This window comes from Asterias rubens, chromosome 21 (genome assembly GCF_902459465.1).
Source record: "Asterias rubens chromosome 21, eAstRub1.3, whole genome shotgun sequence".
NCBI lineage: Eukaryota > Metazoa > Echinodermata > Asteroidea > Forcipulatida > Asteriidae > Asterias > Asterias rubens.
In genome coordinates, this window is record NC_047082.1 from 4,515,056 (window position 1) to 4,534,526 (window position 19,471).

A 19,471-nucleotide genomic window follows, 5' to 3' on the forward strand; every position below is an offset into this window, starting at 1 on the left:
AATACTAAAATACAAGTATTTCTATGTGCAATTCTACGTACATAATTAATCGGTACATTTGTTATTTTTAAATTCTTTTAAGTTGAACTGTATGGATTTTAATGCTGGTTTTGATCCTCATTGTGTCCCTTAGATTACTTCTTGTTACGTCTCATTCTTTTTGGTTAAGTGCTGGTTGATTGTTTGTCGTATTGATTGTTTGTAATACTTGCTCATTATCTATTGTGTGTTTAAACTGTTTAACCTTTTATAGCTATTTTTTAAGAATTTTTTTTTACTGTACATGTTCTAGTGCAATTCAACCATATCGGTTGTCAAACTGTTCATTTTGTTGTAATGTTTTTATGAAATAAACCAATAAAAATAATATAATATTATACATTCAGTGATATAGGGAATTTTTAATAACTGATTGTTACTGTCAGGTTTTATGATAGGCCTTTTTTCCTAATTAAATTAGGTCTGTGTGCTCGTGCATGTTAGGATCCTAGTTTTGTTTATCATCTACAGGGCACTGTAATGAATATATTTTGTAGGTTGTTCAAATTCTTAAGTTTTTGTAATCACATTAAAACTGTCCTGTGGTTTCATGTAGCGATTGTTACATTGGTTGTGTCAAAGAGAGAATAGTCGAGACTGACTTAAAGGCAGTGGACACTATTGGTAATTGTCAAAGACTAGCCTTCACAGTTGGTGTATCTCAACATATGCATAAAATAACAAACCTGTTAAAATTTGAGCTCAATCGGTCATCAAAGTTGCGAGATAATAATGAAAGAAAAAAACACCCTAGTCACACGAAGTTGTGTGCGTTTAGATGGTTGATTTCGAGACCTCAAGTTCTAAACTTGAGGTCTCAAAATCAAATTTGTGGAAAATTACTTCCTTCTCCCAAACTATGGCACTTCTGAGGGAGCTGTTTCTCACAATGTTTTATACCATCAACCTCTCCCCATTACTTGTCACCAAGAAAGGTTTTATGCTAATAATTATTTTGAGTAATTACCAGTAGTGTCCACTGCCTTTAACAGCTGTGGCTACAGCAACATCTCATTCTGTGCTTACTTCATTGCAGTTGGAGCCAATAGCCATAGCCAATAGCCATAGCCAAAGATTCTTAATTTGGAATGGTACACAGACCAATGTGTTTTAGCCCATGGTACCCATAAGTGCTGCATGCCTCCACCATTGCTGGGATGCTGGCAGCATAAGATTTTGTACACAAAACAGACGTCTTTCTCAAGAATGTACACAATTTCCCTCGCAGGACAGCTTTAAAAATTAATATGGAACTGCAAATATAACAGAAAGTGAATACTGAAATTCTGTCGAAAAAACCTTGCTGACATACAGTACCACGTTTTGTACCACAGAGTAGAGTTTCCGTGGCGTAGTATGACATTTAAACTCACCTAATGTCTGCGCTGTTTTCAAGATTTAGTGTGTATTTAGTTCAAGTTACAAATATATATGGTCAGTGATGTACATGTATGTACATCGATACAATGTCATGCTGCCCTGTCAGGGAAATTATGTATGTAAATTGTTGAGACAGACACCTACTGTACATACACAAAGTTAAAAGACGACAGTTTTCTATGTTTTTGTGTACAAAATAGCAGTAAAGTCGAAACATATTGTATCCAGGCTTAATATGCTTGCAATTATCAAATGTAAGTATAGTAAAACTCTAGTAAAACAATGTAGATCTAAAATTGAAACTTCATGAAAAATATGAATACCCAAATTAGAAAAACAAGCCTGCAATCACACAAACAGAACTTGGGCACCCTATTAAATCTGACTGTTGGTTGAACTGACACAATAACTTAAACTCAACCTCCACTAACAATAGGCTCCTTTGTTTTCTGCTGAGGCAAGCATAATCGTCTAGCTTCCACATTATTTATGGTTGATAAGAAATTGAAAGTGAGATTGTAATATTCTGATCTGGCCTGTATGCTTCACTTTTGAAAGGGCAAGGGCACCAAGGCATTTTTCTCTTTGGTAAAGTGCACACCTTATAAGGACATTATAAATTTCTACTGGAGCATTTCAAGGGCACCAAGGCAATGACCAGGGAGCATTGAGGTAATCACCTCCGGTGCCTCGGTGAAGTACCAGGTCTGATCTTTCTCTCTACAGAAGCTGTAGAGGTGAAGACAGTCCATTTATTAAATTCACAACAATTATTGACATTAACTTGCCACTCTAAAACTGGCAAAACAGTCTGGTAACCTTGATGGGCGTTGCATGCTTTATAACTTTGTACTGGGGGGGGGGGGGGATAGGACAATTAAATGGCCGACTCTGGTAACGAGGCTAAGTGCCAATTTTCATGGTTCTGCTTAGCAAAGAATTATTCGCTTACGGAGCCCTAAAAGTGAATGGTTCTATGAGCTGTAAGTACATTTCTGTGGTAAGCAGAGCCATGAAATAAGACCCAGGGCCCATTTTCATAAAGCTGTTAAGCAGATAATTCTGCTGAGCAAATTTTTTTGTTATTGCTAAGCAAGAAATTAGTGGGATACCAGTCGCAGCAATGTAAATTATGGAATTTTGGCTGGTAACCTATTTCGGCTTTGCAATAAATTTCTATGCTTAGCAAGTTTTTTATTCGTTTCTTACATGCTTTACGATATTAGGCCCAGGTTTGTAGTCATTAGGCTACATCCGAGTGAAGCAACTATGGCTGGGGCTGTGGCTGCTGACTGCCAGTGACAGTGTTGAAGAATAGGCCTTTTCAGTGATCCAGCCATAGCCACTCCTGAAGCCATTAATACATTGTAATACAAACACTGCCTTAGGTGCTCAGTAACTCTTATCCATACATTGATCTATTTCAGAAATTGATCGCCTATGGGCATCTTACTGGTGATGGACCAGACAGTACTATGCAAGGCAAGAAACTCATTGATCGTATCATTGAGACCATATGTGGCTGCTTCATTGGTACACAGACGGACGAAGGAGTACAGCTTCAGATCATTAAGGTACATACCGGGACACCAGTGAATATTGTCCTGTAACAGCCAAGCTGAAAATCTTTTGTTTTTTTAAATTTAAGGGAAGCACGAAGTTCGATACAGCACATACGTGTACATTCCGACCTGAACTGTCTACTTTTGAATAAGAATATACATGCCTGAATGATTCGTTTGTTAAAAGGGCAAGGGCACCAAGGCATTTTCTTTTTGGTAAAGAGCACCCTATGAGGAAATTGTAAGTTTCGTTGCCTCTGTGTATCGGGCCTGGATATCAAACAAACTTTAAAGGTAATGAACACGATTGGTAATGTCAAAGACCAGCATTCTCACTTTGTGTATACATACATGCATAAAAAAAAACAGTCCTGTGAAAATTTGGTCATCGAAGTTGCAAGAGAATAATAAAAGCTAAAACACCCTTGTTGCACATTTATGTGTGCTTTCAGATGCATAATAAAAGGCTTCAAGCCTGAAGTATTTTGTTATTTGAGTGTGAAATTGTACCTCTTTCTCAAAAACTACGTTACTTCAGAGGGAGCCGTTTCTCACACTGTTTTATACTATCAACAGCTTTCTATTGCTTGTTTATACCTAGTAAGTTTTTATGCCAGCAATTATTTGGAGTAATTACCAACAGTGTCCAGTGCCTTTAATCATTGTTGATTTAAACCTCAATGTTTTTCTTGAAGGCACTCTTGACGGCTGTGACCTCACCCACCTGTGAGGTACTTGAGGGCACGTTATTACAGGTATTGAGGACCTGTTATAACATCTAGGGAGTACCACTTATGAACACTTACTCATTGTTGATTTAATAAATCTCAGTGTTTTTCTTGCAGGCACTCTTGACGGCTGTAACCTCACCCACCTGTGAGTTACATGAGGTTACGTTATTACAGGTATTGAGGACCTGTTATAACATCTAGAGAGTACCACTCATGAACACTTACTTATTGTTGATTTAAATCTCAATGTTTTTCTTGCAGGCACTCTTGACGGCTGTAACCTCACCCACCTGTGAGGTACATGAGGGTACATTATTGCAGGTACTGAGGACCTGTTATAACATCTACCTGGCTAGTAAGAACCTAGTCAATCAGACTACTGCTAAAGCAACCCTTACACAGATGCTCAACGTTATCTTCAATCGCATGGAGATGCAGGCAGTGAGTATTTTATAATTTTCACTATACCTCGTGTGGCGTGGCGTGGCCTAGCGGTTAAGAGTAATGGACTCAAGCTCTGGTGTTCTTGATGAGTAGAGTAAGGGTTCGACTCCCAGTCGTGACCCCCGTGTCCTTCAGAAAGACACTTAACCACTGCTTCGTCCTTCAGATGGGATGTAAAGCAGCTTGTCTCATGTGTTGTGTAACACATGTAAAAGATACCAGTGCACTTATCGAGAAGAGAAGGGATTTGCCCGGTGTTCCTGGTTTAATTGGCAGCATGTTGCGCCGCAGCACCTTGTAAACCATTACATGGTGCTATGTAAAAGGAGTAGGTCTCATAATGGGAGACTTTTTGAAAGCTCTGCCACTAGAGGGCAGCAGACCCACCAGGTAAGGGTGCACAACTCCTATAGCAAACAATGGTAAATACTAAAAATTCAAAAATATTCAAAAAATATTTAGAAGTCTCTCAGCCTCTTGAAAATTAAATCAGATACATTGTCATACAACTAAACTTCAGATTTCTTCTCAAGTTTTGGTAGGTCAGCATTTTGGAATTTTTGCTAATTACCCTAGAAGAAACACTCCCCAAAACTCATGCACACCGCTTGTTATCCTTGGGAACTCGTGTCCAGTACGTTGTGTTCCAGAACAGTTTGGTTTATGCTGGCAATGTGTTACGAAAAACAAAATACAGTTTGGCTAAATCTAAAATACAAAATCAAAAACACGCAAAACACAAGGTATTTGCTGTCAGTGACTGTCACTCATGCTTCTCCTATTCCTAAGTTGTTGACATTACCTGGTGAAGAGCGCCCTCTCTTGGTGATTGGCAGATAGTCTAAAGTTTCCCATTCAAATGCAGTCCACCATACCTTGCAGGAAAAACTGTATGTAGAAGCGCCTTGACAAAACTGAGTGACAGATATGCGCACTATATAAGAAGCCACTTTTATAACTTCTTTCTCAAAATGAAGTTATTAATGAATGCATGTACTCTGTATACAGGTTGCTGATGCCAAGGTCAAAGCTGAAGGTGAGGCCGAGGCCAGACGTCAGAGCAAAGACTCTGGATCATTGCTTGATGATGCAGAGAAGGTTGACGTAGTGTCCGCCTTTGGAGATATGACTGATGGTGGCTCAAAGCCATCAGATGAAGCTGTCTTACCTACAGACAAAGTACCAGGTTCGTCAGAATAATTAAAGGAACATGTTGCCTTGGATCAGTCGAGTTGGTCTTTAAAAAGCGTTTGTAACCAATTGTTATAAAATGCATATGGGTAGAAAGATATTGTAAAAGTAGAATACAATGATCCACTCAAACATGCCTCGAAATTGCACGGTTTTCCTTTCACCTCGTCGACTAACACGGTCGGCCATTTATGGGAGTCAAATTTTTGACTCCCATAAATGGCCGACCGTGTTAGTTCGCAAAGTAAAAGGCAACGTGTTCCTTAATAGACCATTATCTTGCTGCCACCATCTTGAATGCAAATGCGAAACAAATTTTGATGTCATAAATTCGCAACAAACAATTTACAAAAGTTGGGGCGTTGGGCAACTCTTACGAAACATTCACAATGAAAACGAAGCTGTGAGGTTTCTTCTATTTTTGATTCAATCTAGATTCTGAGGGGAGCACTGGGAATCATATTGGAGAGGCTGTGGAGACTCCCCAAGGCTCAAATGGTAATCAGATTTGTCTTAAAGACACTGGACACTATTGGTAATTGCTAAAGACCAGTCTTCTCACTTGGTGTATCTCATTATTTGCATACAATATAAAATAACAAACCTGTAAAAATTTGAGCTCAATTGTTCTTCGAAGTGGCGAGACAACTATGAAAAAAAAAAAAAAATTGTCACACAAAGTTGTGTGCTTTCAGATGCTTGATTTTGAGACCTCAAAATCTTATTTGAGGAAAATTACTTCTTTCTCGAAAACTACGTTACTTCAGAGGGAGCCGTTTCTCACAATGTTTTATACTATGAACCTCTCCCCATTACTTGTTACCGAGTAGGTTTTGTGCTAATAATTATTTTGAGTAACTACCAGTAGTGTCCACTGCCTTTAATTTTGTTTTAACCACACTGTTAAAATGTAACTAATATTTGAAGTATTTGAGGTCCATACTCTCTGTGTGTCTGTCTTTTCTTATAAACTGCTCAAACTTGTCCTCGATCTTTGCAGAGGAAGACGTGCAAGCCGTTGTTTCATCAATCTTAGATGGTATCTTAGATGGCATCTCCCCAGAGACGACCTCAAATGGAACCAAAGATGATGGTGCGACCCCGGAGACGACCTCAAATTTAACCAAGGATGAGGATCTGACCCCGGCGCAGCCAGATCCAACGCCACCCACCAGCACATCACCCCCACCGCCTCCTACAAACTCAGCCCCCAGCCCTATCCCACCTGTAGTAACGACGTTACCTCCTATTGGTGAAGATAATGATGTGGACACGGAGGAACCGTTCTCACATATTCTTCAGAAAGATGCCTTCTTGGTTTTCCGCTCACTTTGCAAACTGTCGATGAAACCGTTGCCAGACGGTCCTGCAGACCCAAAGTAAGAAAACTCAACTTCATTTTCCTATGCCTCCTCATTTGAAACAGTATACTCTGCTCGTCCTCAGGTAAAGAGCCTGTGCGGTCTCGATGTTTCGAACAGTATAACTCTGTTCTTTTTCAGCAGAAATTCTCCTGACGTAAGCAGTGTTCTGTTCGAAACATCCAGACCACACCGGCTCATTTAAGAGCCAACATTCACACAAAAGCGATGTAAGCCCGGTTCATACTTCCTGCGAATGCGAATGCGAATGCGAAGCGAATCTTGACGTTACAAATTCGCAACAAAAAATTCGCAGTGGTTGCCCTCTGCTCTACTCCCTTGCGAATAATCGCTGCGAAAAGAGGGTGTGACGTCAAATTCACGTCAAATTCGCTTAGCATTCGTGTTCGCATGAAGTATGAACCGGGCTTTACACATGGATGTACCCGCAAGTTTACTATTGATAAATAGTTTCTTCCTATCTGTCATGATTGTTTTATTTTTATAGCGAAGGTGATATCACGAAAATAAAAAGTTGCCCAAAGTCTTGCCTCCCATTCTATTATTCTTATCTACTTGCAGGTCTCATGAGCTTCGGTCCAAGGTTCTGTCTCTACATCTTCTGCTTTCTGTTCTGCAGAACGCTGGTCCTGTATTCCGCACAAATGACATGTTCATCACTGCCATTAAGCAGTACCTGTGTGTAGCGTTGTCTAAGAATGGTGTCTCGTCAGTACCAGAGGTCTTTGAGTTATCCTTGGCAATCTTCCTGACCCTCCTCAGTCTCTTCAAGACTCACCTTAAGATGCAGATTGAGGTTAGCCTGGCCCCAATATAATAACAAAAAAAAATATTTAAAGCTAAAAAAAATGCTTAGCAAAGAAAATTCTTGCTTAGCAGAAATGGGTTACCCTCCAAAGGCCTGAATGTGGGATTCGAACCCACGACCTTTGCAATTCTAGAGCAGTGTCTTACCGGCTAGACCTCCAAGATTGCGCGGTAGCTAGAGGCAGTTTAAATCCTACATTTTAGCAGCAGGCAGAATGTGGGTCCTGTTTGTTAATCAAAATGATATATGCATGTAGTTATTTCTGCACTCTATATATTTCAGTGATTTTCTTTCACCTATCCACTTATTGGTCTGTCAACAAGTTTGCTTTTTGATCATCTTATTAACATTGTTAGGTTTGGTAATCAATATTCTGCTACCAATAGGGGACTTTCAGGACGCTTGGTGGCAGTAGTCTTACCAGGTAAAATCCATCGTTCTCGGTAATGTGCGCATGCTCAGAACTACGTAAACAACGGAAATTTACCTGGTAAGTCTGCTGCCACCTACTGTCCAAGGTCTCCTAATCATACTTATTGAGTGGGAATAACATGAGAATGTTATAGTCAAGATTAGAACTCTTTTATACAACTTTGGAATAGAAGTTAAACACAAGTGCATCTTTGTACCCATATTTAAAGGTATCTTCCATTTAAAGGCAGTAGACACTGTTGGTATTTACTCAAAATAATTATTAGCCTAAAACCTTTCTTGGTAATGAGTAATGGGGAGAGGTTGATAGTATAAAACATTGTGAGAAACGACTCCTTCTGAAGTACAGTAGTTTTCGAGAAAGAAGTAATTTGTCGCAAATTTGATTTCGAGACCTGAGATTTAGAATTTGAGGCCTCGAAATCAAGCATATGAAAGCACATAACTTCTTGTGACAGGTTTTTTTTTTTTCATTATTATCTCGCAACTTCAATGCCCGTTTGAGCTCAAATTTTCACAGGTTTGTTATTTTATGCATATGTTGAGGTACACCAACTGTGAAGACTAGTCTTTGACAATTACCAATAGTGTCCAGTGTCTTTAAGCATTTTTTTTCCTTCTATTTCTTCTAGGTTTTCTTCAAGGAAATCTTTCTTAACATTCTTGAGTCCTCAACAAGTTCCTTTGAGCAGAAGTGGATGGTGGTGCAAGCACTGACCAGGATATGTGCAGGTTAGTTCTTACAAACTCTTAATCTTAACTTTCAAGACAAAACTCAGCTCAAATCACATTTGTTTTCTATTGCCTATTATATTAGTGTATTGTTTGTTAATTTGATGCTATTTGCCTTTTGTTATTGTAAAGCGCATGGGTATTTCTTTCAGTTATGACATGCGCTATATAAGAACTAGCTATTATTATTATTAAAGCCATTGGACACTTTCGGTAAACAATATTGTCCAAGGCCCACACTTTGTGCATCACAACTTATATATAAAATAACAAACCGGTGAAAATTTAGGCTCAATCGGTCATCGGAGTCTGGAGAAAATAACAGGAAAACCCATCTGTTTCCGCACGTTTCGCCGTGTCATGACATGTGTTTAAAATAAATCCGTTATTCTCTACATCAAGAATTTATAATTGTTTTAATGTTTTCTCAAAATGTAAAGCATTTCATGGAATAATATTTCAAGAGAAGTCTTTCACCATTACCTTCTGTAAACCCTGTAAGTTATTCGTAAATCTGTGAACTTTTAATTTTGTTTCTGTTCCGATGACTTTAATGCCTTGCTACACCACTACAAAAACACGGAGAACAACCAACTTCTCTCGGAGTGATTATTTACACCAAAAAATTATCGGTTCATGGAGACAGAAAAAACATACTTGAATTCTTTCCCGTATTCCCTCCACCCCTCTACATAAGGCATGTTAACTTACATTAAAGCCATTGGACACTATTTACAAATAACTTACAGGGTTTACAGAAGGCAATGGTGAAAGACTTCTCTTGAAATATTGTTTCATGAAATGCTTTACTTTTTGAGAAAACATTAAAACAATATAAATTCTCGATATCGAGAATTACGGATTTATTTTAAACACATGTCATTACACGGCGAAACGTGCGGAAACAAAGGTGGGTTTTCCCGTTATTTTCTCCCGACTCCGATGACCGATTGAGCCTAAATTTTCTCAGGTTTGTTATTTTATATAGAAGTTGTGATACACGAAGTGTGGGCCATGGACAATACTGTTGAACGAAAGTGTCCAATGGCTTGAAAGACCTACTTGGACGAAACTGGCAACTAGTGATCTTTGCTGAAATTTGTTCAAAAATGTTTTCCATAAAGAAGTTAATTGAGTTCACATTAGAGTAAACAGATTTTAATCTTGTAAAAAATAATCATTTTGAATACCCTTTTCCTGTGCTTTTCAAAAAAATGTGCTAAGAGCCCTGTTACGTAATCACTCATGTTATGTTTGCGTGGTAACTCCGAGTTGTAATAGCCACTTCAAAATTTCAGAAGTGTACAAATATCATAAACATTATTTTAAATAGAATTCCTGTTGAAAAGTTGTTGCTCAAGTAGCTGTTTAAAATGCAGGGATGAGATTGTTCAGACTTTTGGCTGAATTCAGACTTTTTATGTCGGCCTGGTGAAGAAAATCAGACGATATTTTTTCCACAAATAAAGAAATCCTGCTCATTGGTCTACTTTTCTAGTGCTTTGGATACTGTTTCCAAAAGCTCCTTGGAATCTATAACCTCAGGGGTTATCAAAAGGTAGAAATGGCATCATTTCAACATACATTTGAATTTGTATCCAAGTTTCAGACTTTTTCATTTGTAATGACTCTCACCCCTGAAAATGCTCAGCATCGAGCATACAAACTAGAGCACACCAGTCAAATTTTAAGAAAATAAATCAATTTTTCCTTCAATGAACCCTTTCGTCTCTGAAAAAGAGATTGATTGCATTTTTACAAAGAAATAGTAAGTCATTAAATCTTGATAAAAAAATTCCTAGCCTACAGTATGTGCCTAGCTTTGCGTTAAAAAAAAAAAGTTTGTTGCTAAAAAATAGTTTCTTTCCATATTCTCTGCAGATGCCCAGTGTGTTGTAGACATATACTTGAATTACGACTGTGACCTATCAAGTGCAAATATCTTTGAGCGTCTAGTCAGTGACCTGTCCAAGATTGCTCAGGGACGTCATGCGATGGAGCTGGGTGCCACACCACAACAGGAGAAGCGTATGCGCATCAAAGGACTGCACTGTTTGGTGTCGATCCTAAAGTGTATGGTGGAGTGGAGCAAAGATTTGTACATCAATCCAAACATTCAAGCTAACCTAGGTAAGATATAAGTAATTAAAGGCACTGGACATCCAGAATAAATGATATTAAAAAAAGAAAACCGATAAACTGAAATTAAAAAAAAATTAGGATTTGAAAATTTGCAATGTGGAAGTATAACTTTGCGGTAACACCATATGAATATCTCTTTTTGAGAACCGTTGGTAAACGACTCAATGTTTCAATCAGTATGCTCTGATTGTCTTCCGGAGATTTGTTTTTAAATACATGTATATATTTTTTTTTATGCAAGTCGCCAGACACACAAGGCCTGAAGGCCACTTCAAGGTGTGGGCTACAAGTTTTGTTTTCCAGTTGCCACCTACTCCTAGGGCTGAAACAGGGTTACCCCTTTTACAGTCCATACGGATTTAGGCTTGGGTGTCATCAATCCGAAGTCTGGCTGGTAGAGCAGAAAGCTACTACCTCCCCAATTTTACGTAGCAAGTGTCACGACCGGGATTCGAACCCACACTCTGCTGATCAAACACCAGAGCTTGAATCCAAACACCAGTGCTCTTAACTGCTCGGCCATGACACGCCAACAGATAGCTATTGCTAGATGTTGCTGTAAAAAGTACATGGCTCAGTGGTGCGCGAAGGTGGGAACTGGATAAGCTGGGCTTAGGTTGGTGAAGCGTGTTGGCTTGAGCCAATAAACAGCTCTCTCTGGGTAGCTCCACCCACAATTTACATACACGACGAATGTTGCACAAGGTTCCTTTATTGTAAGTCATTTACAGGGTGAACATTCATTTGTCGGCCTCTGCGATGACAAAACACCTGGTAAGCTTACCTGCACTATTCAAAGGCAAATGAATAGACGGTGTGCTTGTGACATACCAAGTAACACAATTCCCTCTGTTAAAAACAAAAACAGTGCAAGACTGTCTCCACTCACATTGGCTGCTTTGGAACCCTTTGTGTAAGGTAAGCTTACCAGGTGTTTCGTAATCGCAGAGGCCGATGAATATTCACCCTGTAAATGACTTACAATAAAGGAACCTTGTGCAACGTTCGTCGTGTATGTAAATTGTGGGTGGAGCTACCCAGGGATAGCTGTTCATTGGCTCTGACACGATCGATCGGCCGACGTACATGTACCTCCAAAACCTATGAACTGAAACCTAAACTGAAATGAAATGAAAATTAATTCCCTTTGATTTGACTCGACAGGTCAAGAGAAAGCTGTTGGTGGTGACCAGGCTGACACAGACAGTGGTCAAGGTACGATGACCAGCTCTGGCAGTCAAGGGTCACTCAACTCTACTCATTCAAACTCTACAACAAACCTGCAAGCACAGACTGCACCCATGATGGACAGCCCCGAGCAGTTTGAGAGTCAGAAACAACAGAAAGAAATCATCGAGCAAGGAATCGAAATGTGAGTATGCTGTATTATCGTTAAGCTGCTATGCACAAAATTCGGTTTGGAACAGAAAGCAAAATCACTAAATAGAAACCAGTAATTGAATGAGTTCAAATCAGGCCTGATAGTTCACAGAGGCAAACAAAGCATCTATGCCCATGGTCATTGCCTTGGTGCCCTTGAAATGCTCCAGTTGAATTGTACAATTACCTCATATAGTGCAAGCTAGTCGAAACGTTGAGACCAATTTTCAGAACTGACTCCGCGGCAGTATAGTTAATTACGATCCTATAAGCTAAAGTAGTAGTCTAGTCTAATTTCTATACCATCCGCCCTGGTAATAGTTCAAAAGCAGGACAGTTCTTTTCAGAGAACCCCCGATTATCTACTCCACGGCAGTAGAATAAAGTAAGACAGTTCCCTAAGAACAACTCTACCTGGCAAGTAGATACACACATGGTGTTACCGCAAACCAAATATACATTGATACCTCACCATGCAATGCCTCAAATCCTATATACCTGATATAGTGCTCAAATCCGTCACCCAGTGACGCTCAAGGCACTCAAACATTCAATATTTTTCCTGCAAGGTATGTGTAGCATAGATTTTTTTCGAAGTATGATACCTTTTTGCCTTTACATAGCACCATAAAATGGTTTACAAGGTGATGTGGTGCAATATACGGCCAATCAGACGATGAACACCGAGGCGAATCCCTTCTCTTTACGATGAGTGCACTGGGTTCTGTTGCATGACACAATATACAGGACCTACTGCTTTAGGTACCATCCAAAGGACGCGGCAATAATGGTTTAGTGTCTTGCTGATTTTGATTTAAGAATTTCAGACTTCACAATTAATGGTAACAATGTTCAATAAACTTTAATTTGCAGGTTGGAAAGTAATAATCTGAAATCAAGTTGTTTGTTGTGAGAACTTTTTTTTTTTTTTTTTTTTTTTTTTTTTTTTTGCAACAGCTAATTTTATTTTCTCAACCTTTTTTTTCCACAGAGACCCAGTTGCTTGAGATACAAAGTTTCTGTACAGTGACTCTTGGACGTTAGAACTGTGTGAGAACGAAAAAGAATTTAAGTATTTTTGTTGAGCTTCTGTTTGGTTTATTATAGGTTCAACAAGAAGGCCACGAAAGGAATCAACTTCTTACAGGAGCATGGCATTCTAGGCAAGAGACCTGAAGACATTGCAGAATTCTTCCACAGAGATGATCGGCTCAATACCACTGTCTTAGGAGACTACATGGGAGAAAATGATAAGTAAGTCACAACATCAGACAGATATTCAGCATTTGAATAAGGGAATAAAAGGGTAGGAACGAGTTCTTAAACGGCCGTTTAAAACCGGCAGGGTCGTTGCCGTGATCGCACAGCAACGACCCCTGCAAGGTTTTAAACGGACGTTTAAGAACGAGTCACTACTCTTTTATTCCCATTCATAAATGAGAATGCTGACATACTACGTGCTGTTACTAATAGCTATGAATTGCGTTCCGCGTGATAATCTTGCGCGCGCGCGCCCAACACGCGGAAGCCAGCCGGTCTTAAACAGCTTCAGCTGTGTCTTTATCAACCGTTTAAACACCCCCATGTGACGTGCTCTCCACCAATAGTAGTAGACAAACTGTCTGGGGTATTTATGAATAAACTATAAATAATAGTAAACTAGCGGGTACAACCATGAGAGTAGTGTTGGCTCTAAAAAGTATTTTGTTGAACCAGCCCCTTCCCACTGGCAGCATCCGGAGTTGACATATTTTTGACTTATTCGGTCTGATAAACACTATATAAAATGGGTTTTGGTTTGTGGTACACCAAGGTAATCTCAACTGTCACCTCGCTTGGTGTGATGTATTAGAGAGGCCAGTGGTACCAAGCATGACACAGTCCCACAATATATAGGCTTCTTTGTGCTTGTCACCAACTGATGTATTGGCATAGGGCATGTCTTTATTGCACTTGAGAACTATTTGACACCGGTGAATTGTTGTTCGACTATCCATATTGGATTAATTTTGACAAGACCCCTAACCTCTTTTGTTTTAATTTTCACTACAATTTTAGATTTCTGTGTTATGTATTGTACATAAATTTGTACCCTTTTTACGAGCGAGGTCTGGGAGGGCACATCTTTTTTGTTGGCAGTTTTGTTACTTTTGCCTTTCCTTGGACGGCCTCTGCTTGTTTTTATAGTTGTTGTATTGTCTGAAGAATTAAAATAAGTAAATGAATAAGTCAAGACCCCTGACTAACTGTCTTGAATTAATTTTGACAAGACCTCTTTAATATCCGCTTGTCGTTTTTATCCGCAGACTCAATAAAGAGGTGATGTATGCCTATGTGGATCAGATGGACTTCATGGATAAGGATTTTGTGTCAGCCCTAAGAGCGTTCCTCCAGGGTTTCCGTCTTCCTGGTGAGGCTCAGAAGATTGACAGGATGATGGAGAAGTTTGCTAGTCGCTACGTTGAGAATAACAATAGACAGACAGTCTTTGCTAGTGCCGACGTTGCCTATGTGTTAGCCTATTCCATTATCCTGCTAACTACAGACCTACATAGTGCACAGGTAAGTAGAATTAAACAGGGCAAGAGTTTATGCCAAAGCAAATTTATTTATTTTGATGTTCAGAATAACAATATACCCTATTCACAATGCGCAGCACGCATACTCGCGCATCTCCTGTCCGCCATTGTGTGTCAAAACTTGCAGAAAAGGATGGTACACGTGTTTATGCACCTCCGAACAATGTGTGTCTACCATTTTTTGCCTTTTTGGGGAGTCCATCAATATTCAATTTGATTAGTTGTTGTGTTTGGTTATCTGAGCCCCTTCTCTTAATTCCTTTCATGGTCAGGTTTTGCGTGCCATATCCTCTTCTAGTAACTAATGTATATTTACAGTGTTTTGTTTTATTCGGTATTGTTTATATTGATTTTGTTTATTTTTGTTTATATTTTTATTTGTTTTTAAATTTATTTCCTTTCGTCTTTTATTGTTTATTCTATTTTATAATTTAATGTAGGCTTTTGCTTTTAAAATATATTGTTAATATATTTTCACAGGCGTTCATGGTGGTCTGTTGCTGTTCCCTATTTTATTTTATTTAATCTTCAATGTATGTTTTAATTTTCTTTCCTAAGATAATTCTATTTTAATTGTTAACTTTGTACATATCAGATTGTTTTTATATAGGCTATATGAATACTTCTAATTGTTTTTTATCCTTTCCTGTAATTGGCGGCTCGTCCGCTGTTGGTTTGGTCAGTAAATATAAATCTGAATGATATCCTTAAATTATGTGTGGTTCATGCCACATGTGAAACTCAATTGACTTATAATCCCCAATCTATTAAACTATTATAACATAACTGTGACTCTTGGAATAAGTACGGGCATGAAACGGCAAGTCTGATAGTAGCTCTTTAGATTTATTGAGATCTGTAAACGGTGAATCTGTTGGGTGAAGACACACAAAGACGCAGTTTAGGTCTTCGGCCCAAAACAGAATGATCATACAAAATATACAATAATAATTACGTGAACTAAACTTTTAAAGAATAAACAATGAAAAGATAAAACAATACCCGCGGTTCGCGCCAAAATTAAGGACGCGACCACCATCTTGGATTTCAGGCAAATTAACAGTGAAATGCAATATAAATACGTTATTTCCAATCCCAGATGCAGTGATGAAATAAACTAAAGGATTTCCAAAACGTTACATTCAGCTTTTGAACTTTAACCCTTGGTCTCTCCATCCAGGTCAAGCACAAGATATCCAAAGATGATTACATAAAGATGAATCGAGGGATCAATGACAGTAAAGATCTGCCGAGAGAATACTTATCTGAGATCTACGATGAGATCGAAGATAATGAGATCAAGATGAAACCATCCACCAGTAACAAGCACGTTACAACAAGTAGGTCCAAATCCATCTCCATTAGTTTGTTTAAACCTTCTGCGAATGCGAAGCAAACTTGAGGCCTAGTTACGACTTTGACACTAGTTGCGACCAAGATGCATTGCGGCATAATGTTTGCTGCGGGCGCAATAGTAAAATTAGCTGAAAGGATTGAAGGATTACACACTGATGTCTGATTTAGTTTCGTAAATAATTATGTTGTCATGAATAGTTCTGAGCGACACAATTGGTTCACCAAACAGGGCGCAACTATTTTGTAGTAGTTGTGACGGCCTGGTTAGCTGAGTAGTTGAGAGTGGTGGTCATGACTCGACTAAACAATCAATAGTCGTGACTACAACACTAGTCGCCCAGGCTTATTTTTAGCTCTTGATTATATCTTGTGTTTTCTAGATGTGACTAGTGAGAAACAGCGGAAGTTATTATATAACATGGAGATGGAAGCTATTGCCAATACCTCTAAGGTTTTAATGGAGAGCGTCAGTCACGTACAGACAAGCTTCACTAGTGCTACACATCATGAACACGTTAGACCAATGTTCAAAGTAAGTCTCATACTTTGTGTGGATCATTATAGTCTACTTTTAAAATATCTTTCTAATCATATGCATTTTATAACAAACGGTTATAAACGCTTTTCAAAGACCAACTCGACAACTCGTTCCTTTCAGAAGTAGTGCTTCGGATGTGAAGAACTGCTTAGTCAGTGAGTACTGCTCAAACAATTCTGCTTAGCAAAAATGAGCAGGATACTTGCCACAAATAGTACATGTAAGATGGTGTTTGGTTAGTAACCTTATTCTGCTAAGCATAATATTCTGCTTTAGATACTTTTCCGGCTTAAGCAGCCCTATGAAATTGGTCCCCGATTCTTCATGGAGGCAATTTTCTTCTGTACAAAGTTTACATGGTCTATACATACAGAAGTTTTAAATTCTGCTTCGCCTCAGTTTGAAGAAGATGTTTGTATTGGTAGTTTTTTTTTTTTTTTTTCCCTTCAACTTATACTGTTGTTTATTTTTGTACAGGTTGCCTGGACACCTTTCTTAGCGGCCTTCAGTGTTGGCTTACAGGACTGTGACGACCCTGAGATAGCTGCCCACTGCCTAGATGGGATCCGATGTGCGATACGCATCGCCTGTATCTTCAGGTTAGAGATGGAACGGGATGCTTATGTGCAAGCTCTGTCAAGGTTCACTCTGCTGACGGCAAACTCCTCCATCACAGAGATGAAGACTAAGAACATTGATACTATCAAGACGTTGATCACTGTCGCTCATACAGATGGGAACTATCTAGGCAAGGCATGGTTGGAGGTAAGCTACAGAGAAAGTCTTGTCAGATATTTCCACCTGTTATTTTACCCTCCTAGTGTCTCACTGTTATCTAAAGTGGTTTTGAATGCAGCCTATTATGTTAGCCTGGGCGACTAGTGAAATTTTACTACTGGACTAGTCGTGCCTCAAATAGTCGCGACACTAGTCACAACTATTTTTTAATCCCCAGGTGCACTGCCGCATATTATTTGCCGCAGGCGCAATAAAAGAAAATTTACGCTAAAAGGATTGAAGGATTGTGTCACTGATGTCTGGTTGTGTTTTGTTATCAAAATATGTTGTGGTGAATAGTCTTGAGCAGCACAATTGGTTCACCAAACAGGAAGTCAAGACGGTTTTTGTAGTAGTCATGGCGGCATGGTTAAACTTGTAGTTAAAAAATGGTAGTCGCGACTAAGCGAATTAAAAGTAGCGACTTTGACATTAGTCGCACCAGTTGTCCAGGCTTACTGTTATGTGATAATGTATCTTCAACCCCATAAGTATGTTATGTACTCTAAACATGCTCAATCAACTGATCCTTAAAGGAAGTGGACACTATTGGTAATTACTCAAAATAATTAATGGCATAAAACCTTTCTTGGTGACAAGTAATGGGGAGAGGTTGATGGTATAAAACATTGTGAGAAACGGCTCCCTCTGAAGTGCCTTAGTTTTCGAGAAAGAAGTCTTTTTCCACGAATTTGATTTCGAGACCTCAGATTTAGAACTTGAGGTCTCGAAATCAACCATCTAAGCGCACACAACTTCGTGTGACAAGGGTTATTTTTCTTTCATTATTATCTCGCAACTTCGATGACCGATTGAGCTCAAATTTTCACAGGTTTGTTATTTTGTGCATATGTTGTGATACACCAACTGTGAAGGCTAGTCTTTGACAATTACCAATAGTGTCCACTGCCTTTAATATCAATACAAGCCCTTTTTCTAATGATAAAGTGTCACAGCTATTTCACATGTTTCATTTCTATTCTGATATCAGTGCCATCAAGGCTTGCAACTCATTAGTTATTAGTTTTCTCGTTTGAAATATCAAAATTCGTCTGGCAAGTTATGGAGACCGCGCCTTTTCCAGCTGCGCACCGCGTCTCTGGAATTCCTTGCCAGACGAGCTGAGGGACACACCTGATCTGTCAACATTCAAACACAACCTAAAGACTAATCTGTTCAATTTGTCTGCTTGCTAGCATCCGGCGCCTTTGAATGGTACTACATGTAATCCAGATACTGTGCGCCTTATAAATTGTATGTTATTATTATGTGTTGATGATTCTTTCCCCTGCTCAGATCCTAAAGTGTATATCGCAGCTGGAGTTAGCTCAACTCATTGGTACTGGTGTCAAGAGGAAATTCCTGGCCGGGACTGGCAACCAATCAGGGGGTCATAGGAGCTCTGGACATCATAATGATCTCTTGGAGTCAGGAGATGGTATGTTTAAGGGCTTTGTCACATGATGCAGCTTTGAACAAATTCGAGTGTGCACTATGGTTAACTCAAGGTTGACTATATCTGACTTGCCCCGGATGAGATAAAGCGGTAGAACTGTGTATTATATTATTATTAGTAAAGCCCTTTTCACACGGCCAAAATGTAGTCAGGGTCCCTTGCTACAAAATTAACGAGCGTGGATTGTTTGTTTGTTATCACCATGTGTGATTGATTTTGTGAGCTTTCACACTGCAAAGTTAAAAAAACCTAACAACCCTTGTGCGACATGATAGTGATATGACAAATTGGTAATCCTGATCACCATAGTTGGACAAGATAGCACCCACAATAACATGCGCTGTATAGGAATTATTACCTAGGACGTCGTTCAATAAACAAGGGTTCCTTTCACACGATGATGTAGCCCACATACTTGGTCAAAACTTCCGTTAGTGTAAGATTTTGTCATTGGTCCGGACCTCCGACAAAATGTAGCAATGTTGGACAAGATTTGACAAGGGACCCCGGACACTCCAAAAGTTATTGTCCTTTCACACGAG

At 39.1% G+C, this 19,471-nt stretch overlaps 1 protein-coding gene across 1 annotated transcript in view; it reads left to right on the forward strand.

Moving 5' to 3' along the window:
• Positions 1–19,471, forward strand: part of LOC117304449 (brefeldin A-inhibited guanine nucleotide-exchange protein 1-like) — a 56,416-nt gene that overhangs the window by 11,720 nt on the left and 25,225 nt on the right. Inside the window, exons 4-18 of the mRNA XM_033788909.1 lie at positions 2,847–2,993; positions 3,974–4,153; positions 5,165–5,342; positions 5,783–5,845; positions 6,348–6,726; positions 7,291–7,525; positions 8,602–8,701; positions 10,583–10,831; positions 12,008–12,215; positions 13,331–13,477; positions 14,530–14,785; positions 15,983–16,142; positions 16,539–16,690; positions 17,174–17,461; positions 18,770–18,911. Coding sequence (XP_033644800.1) covers positions 2,847–2,993; positions 3,974–4,153; positions 5,165–5,342; positions 5,783–5,845; positions 6,348–6,726; positions 7,291–7,525; positions 8,602–8,701; positions 10,583–10,831; positions 12,008–12,215; positions 13,331–13,477; positions 14,530–14,785; positions 15,983–16,142; positions 16,539–16,690; positions 17,174–17,461; positions 18,770–18,911 — 2,884 coding nt within the window. The remainder of the gene's footprint in view (positions 1–2,846; positions 2,994–3,973; positions 4,154–5,164; positions 5,343–5,782; positions 5,846–6,347; positions 6,727–7,290; positions 7,526–8,601; positions 8,702–10,582; positions 10,832–12,007; positions 12,216–13,330; positions 13,478–14,529; positions 14,786–15,982; positions 16,143–16,538; positions 16,691–17,173; positions 17,462–18,769; positions 18,912–19,471) is intronic.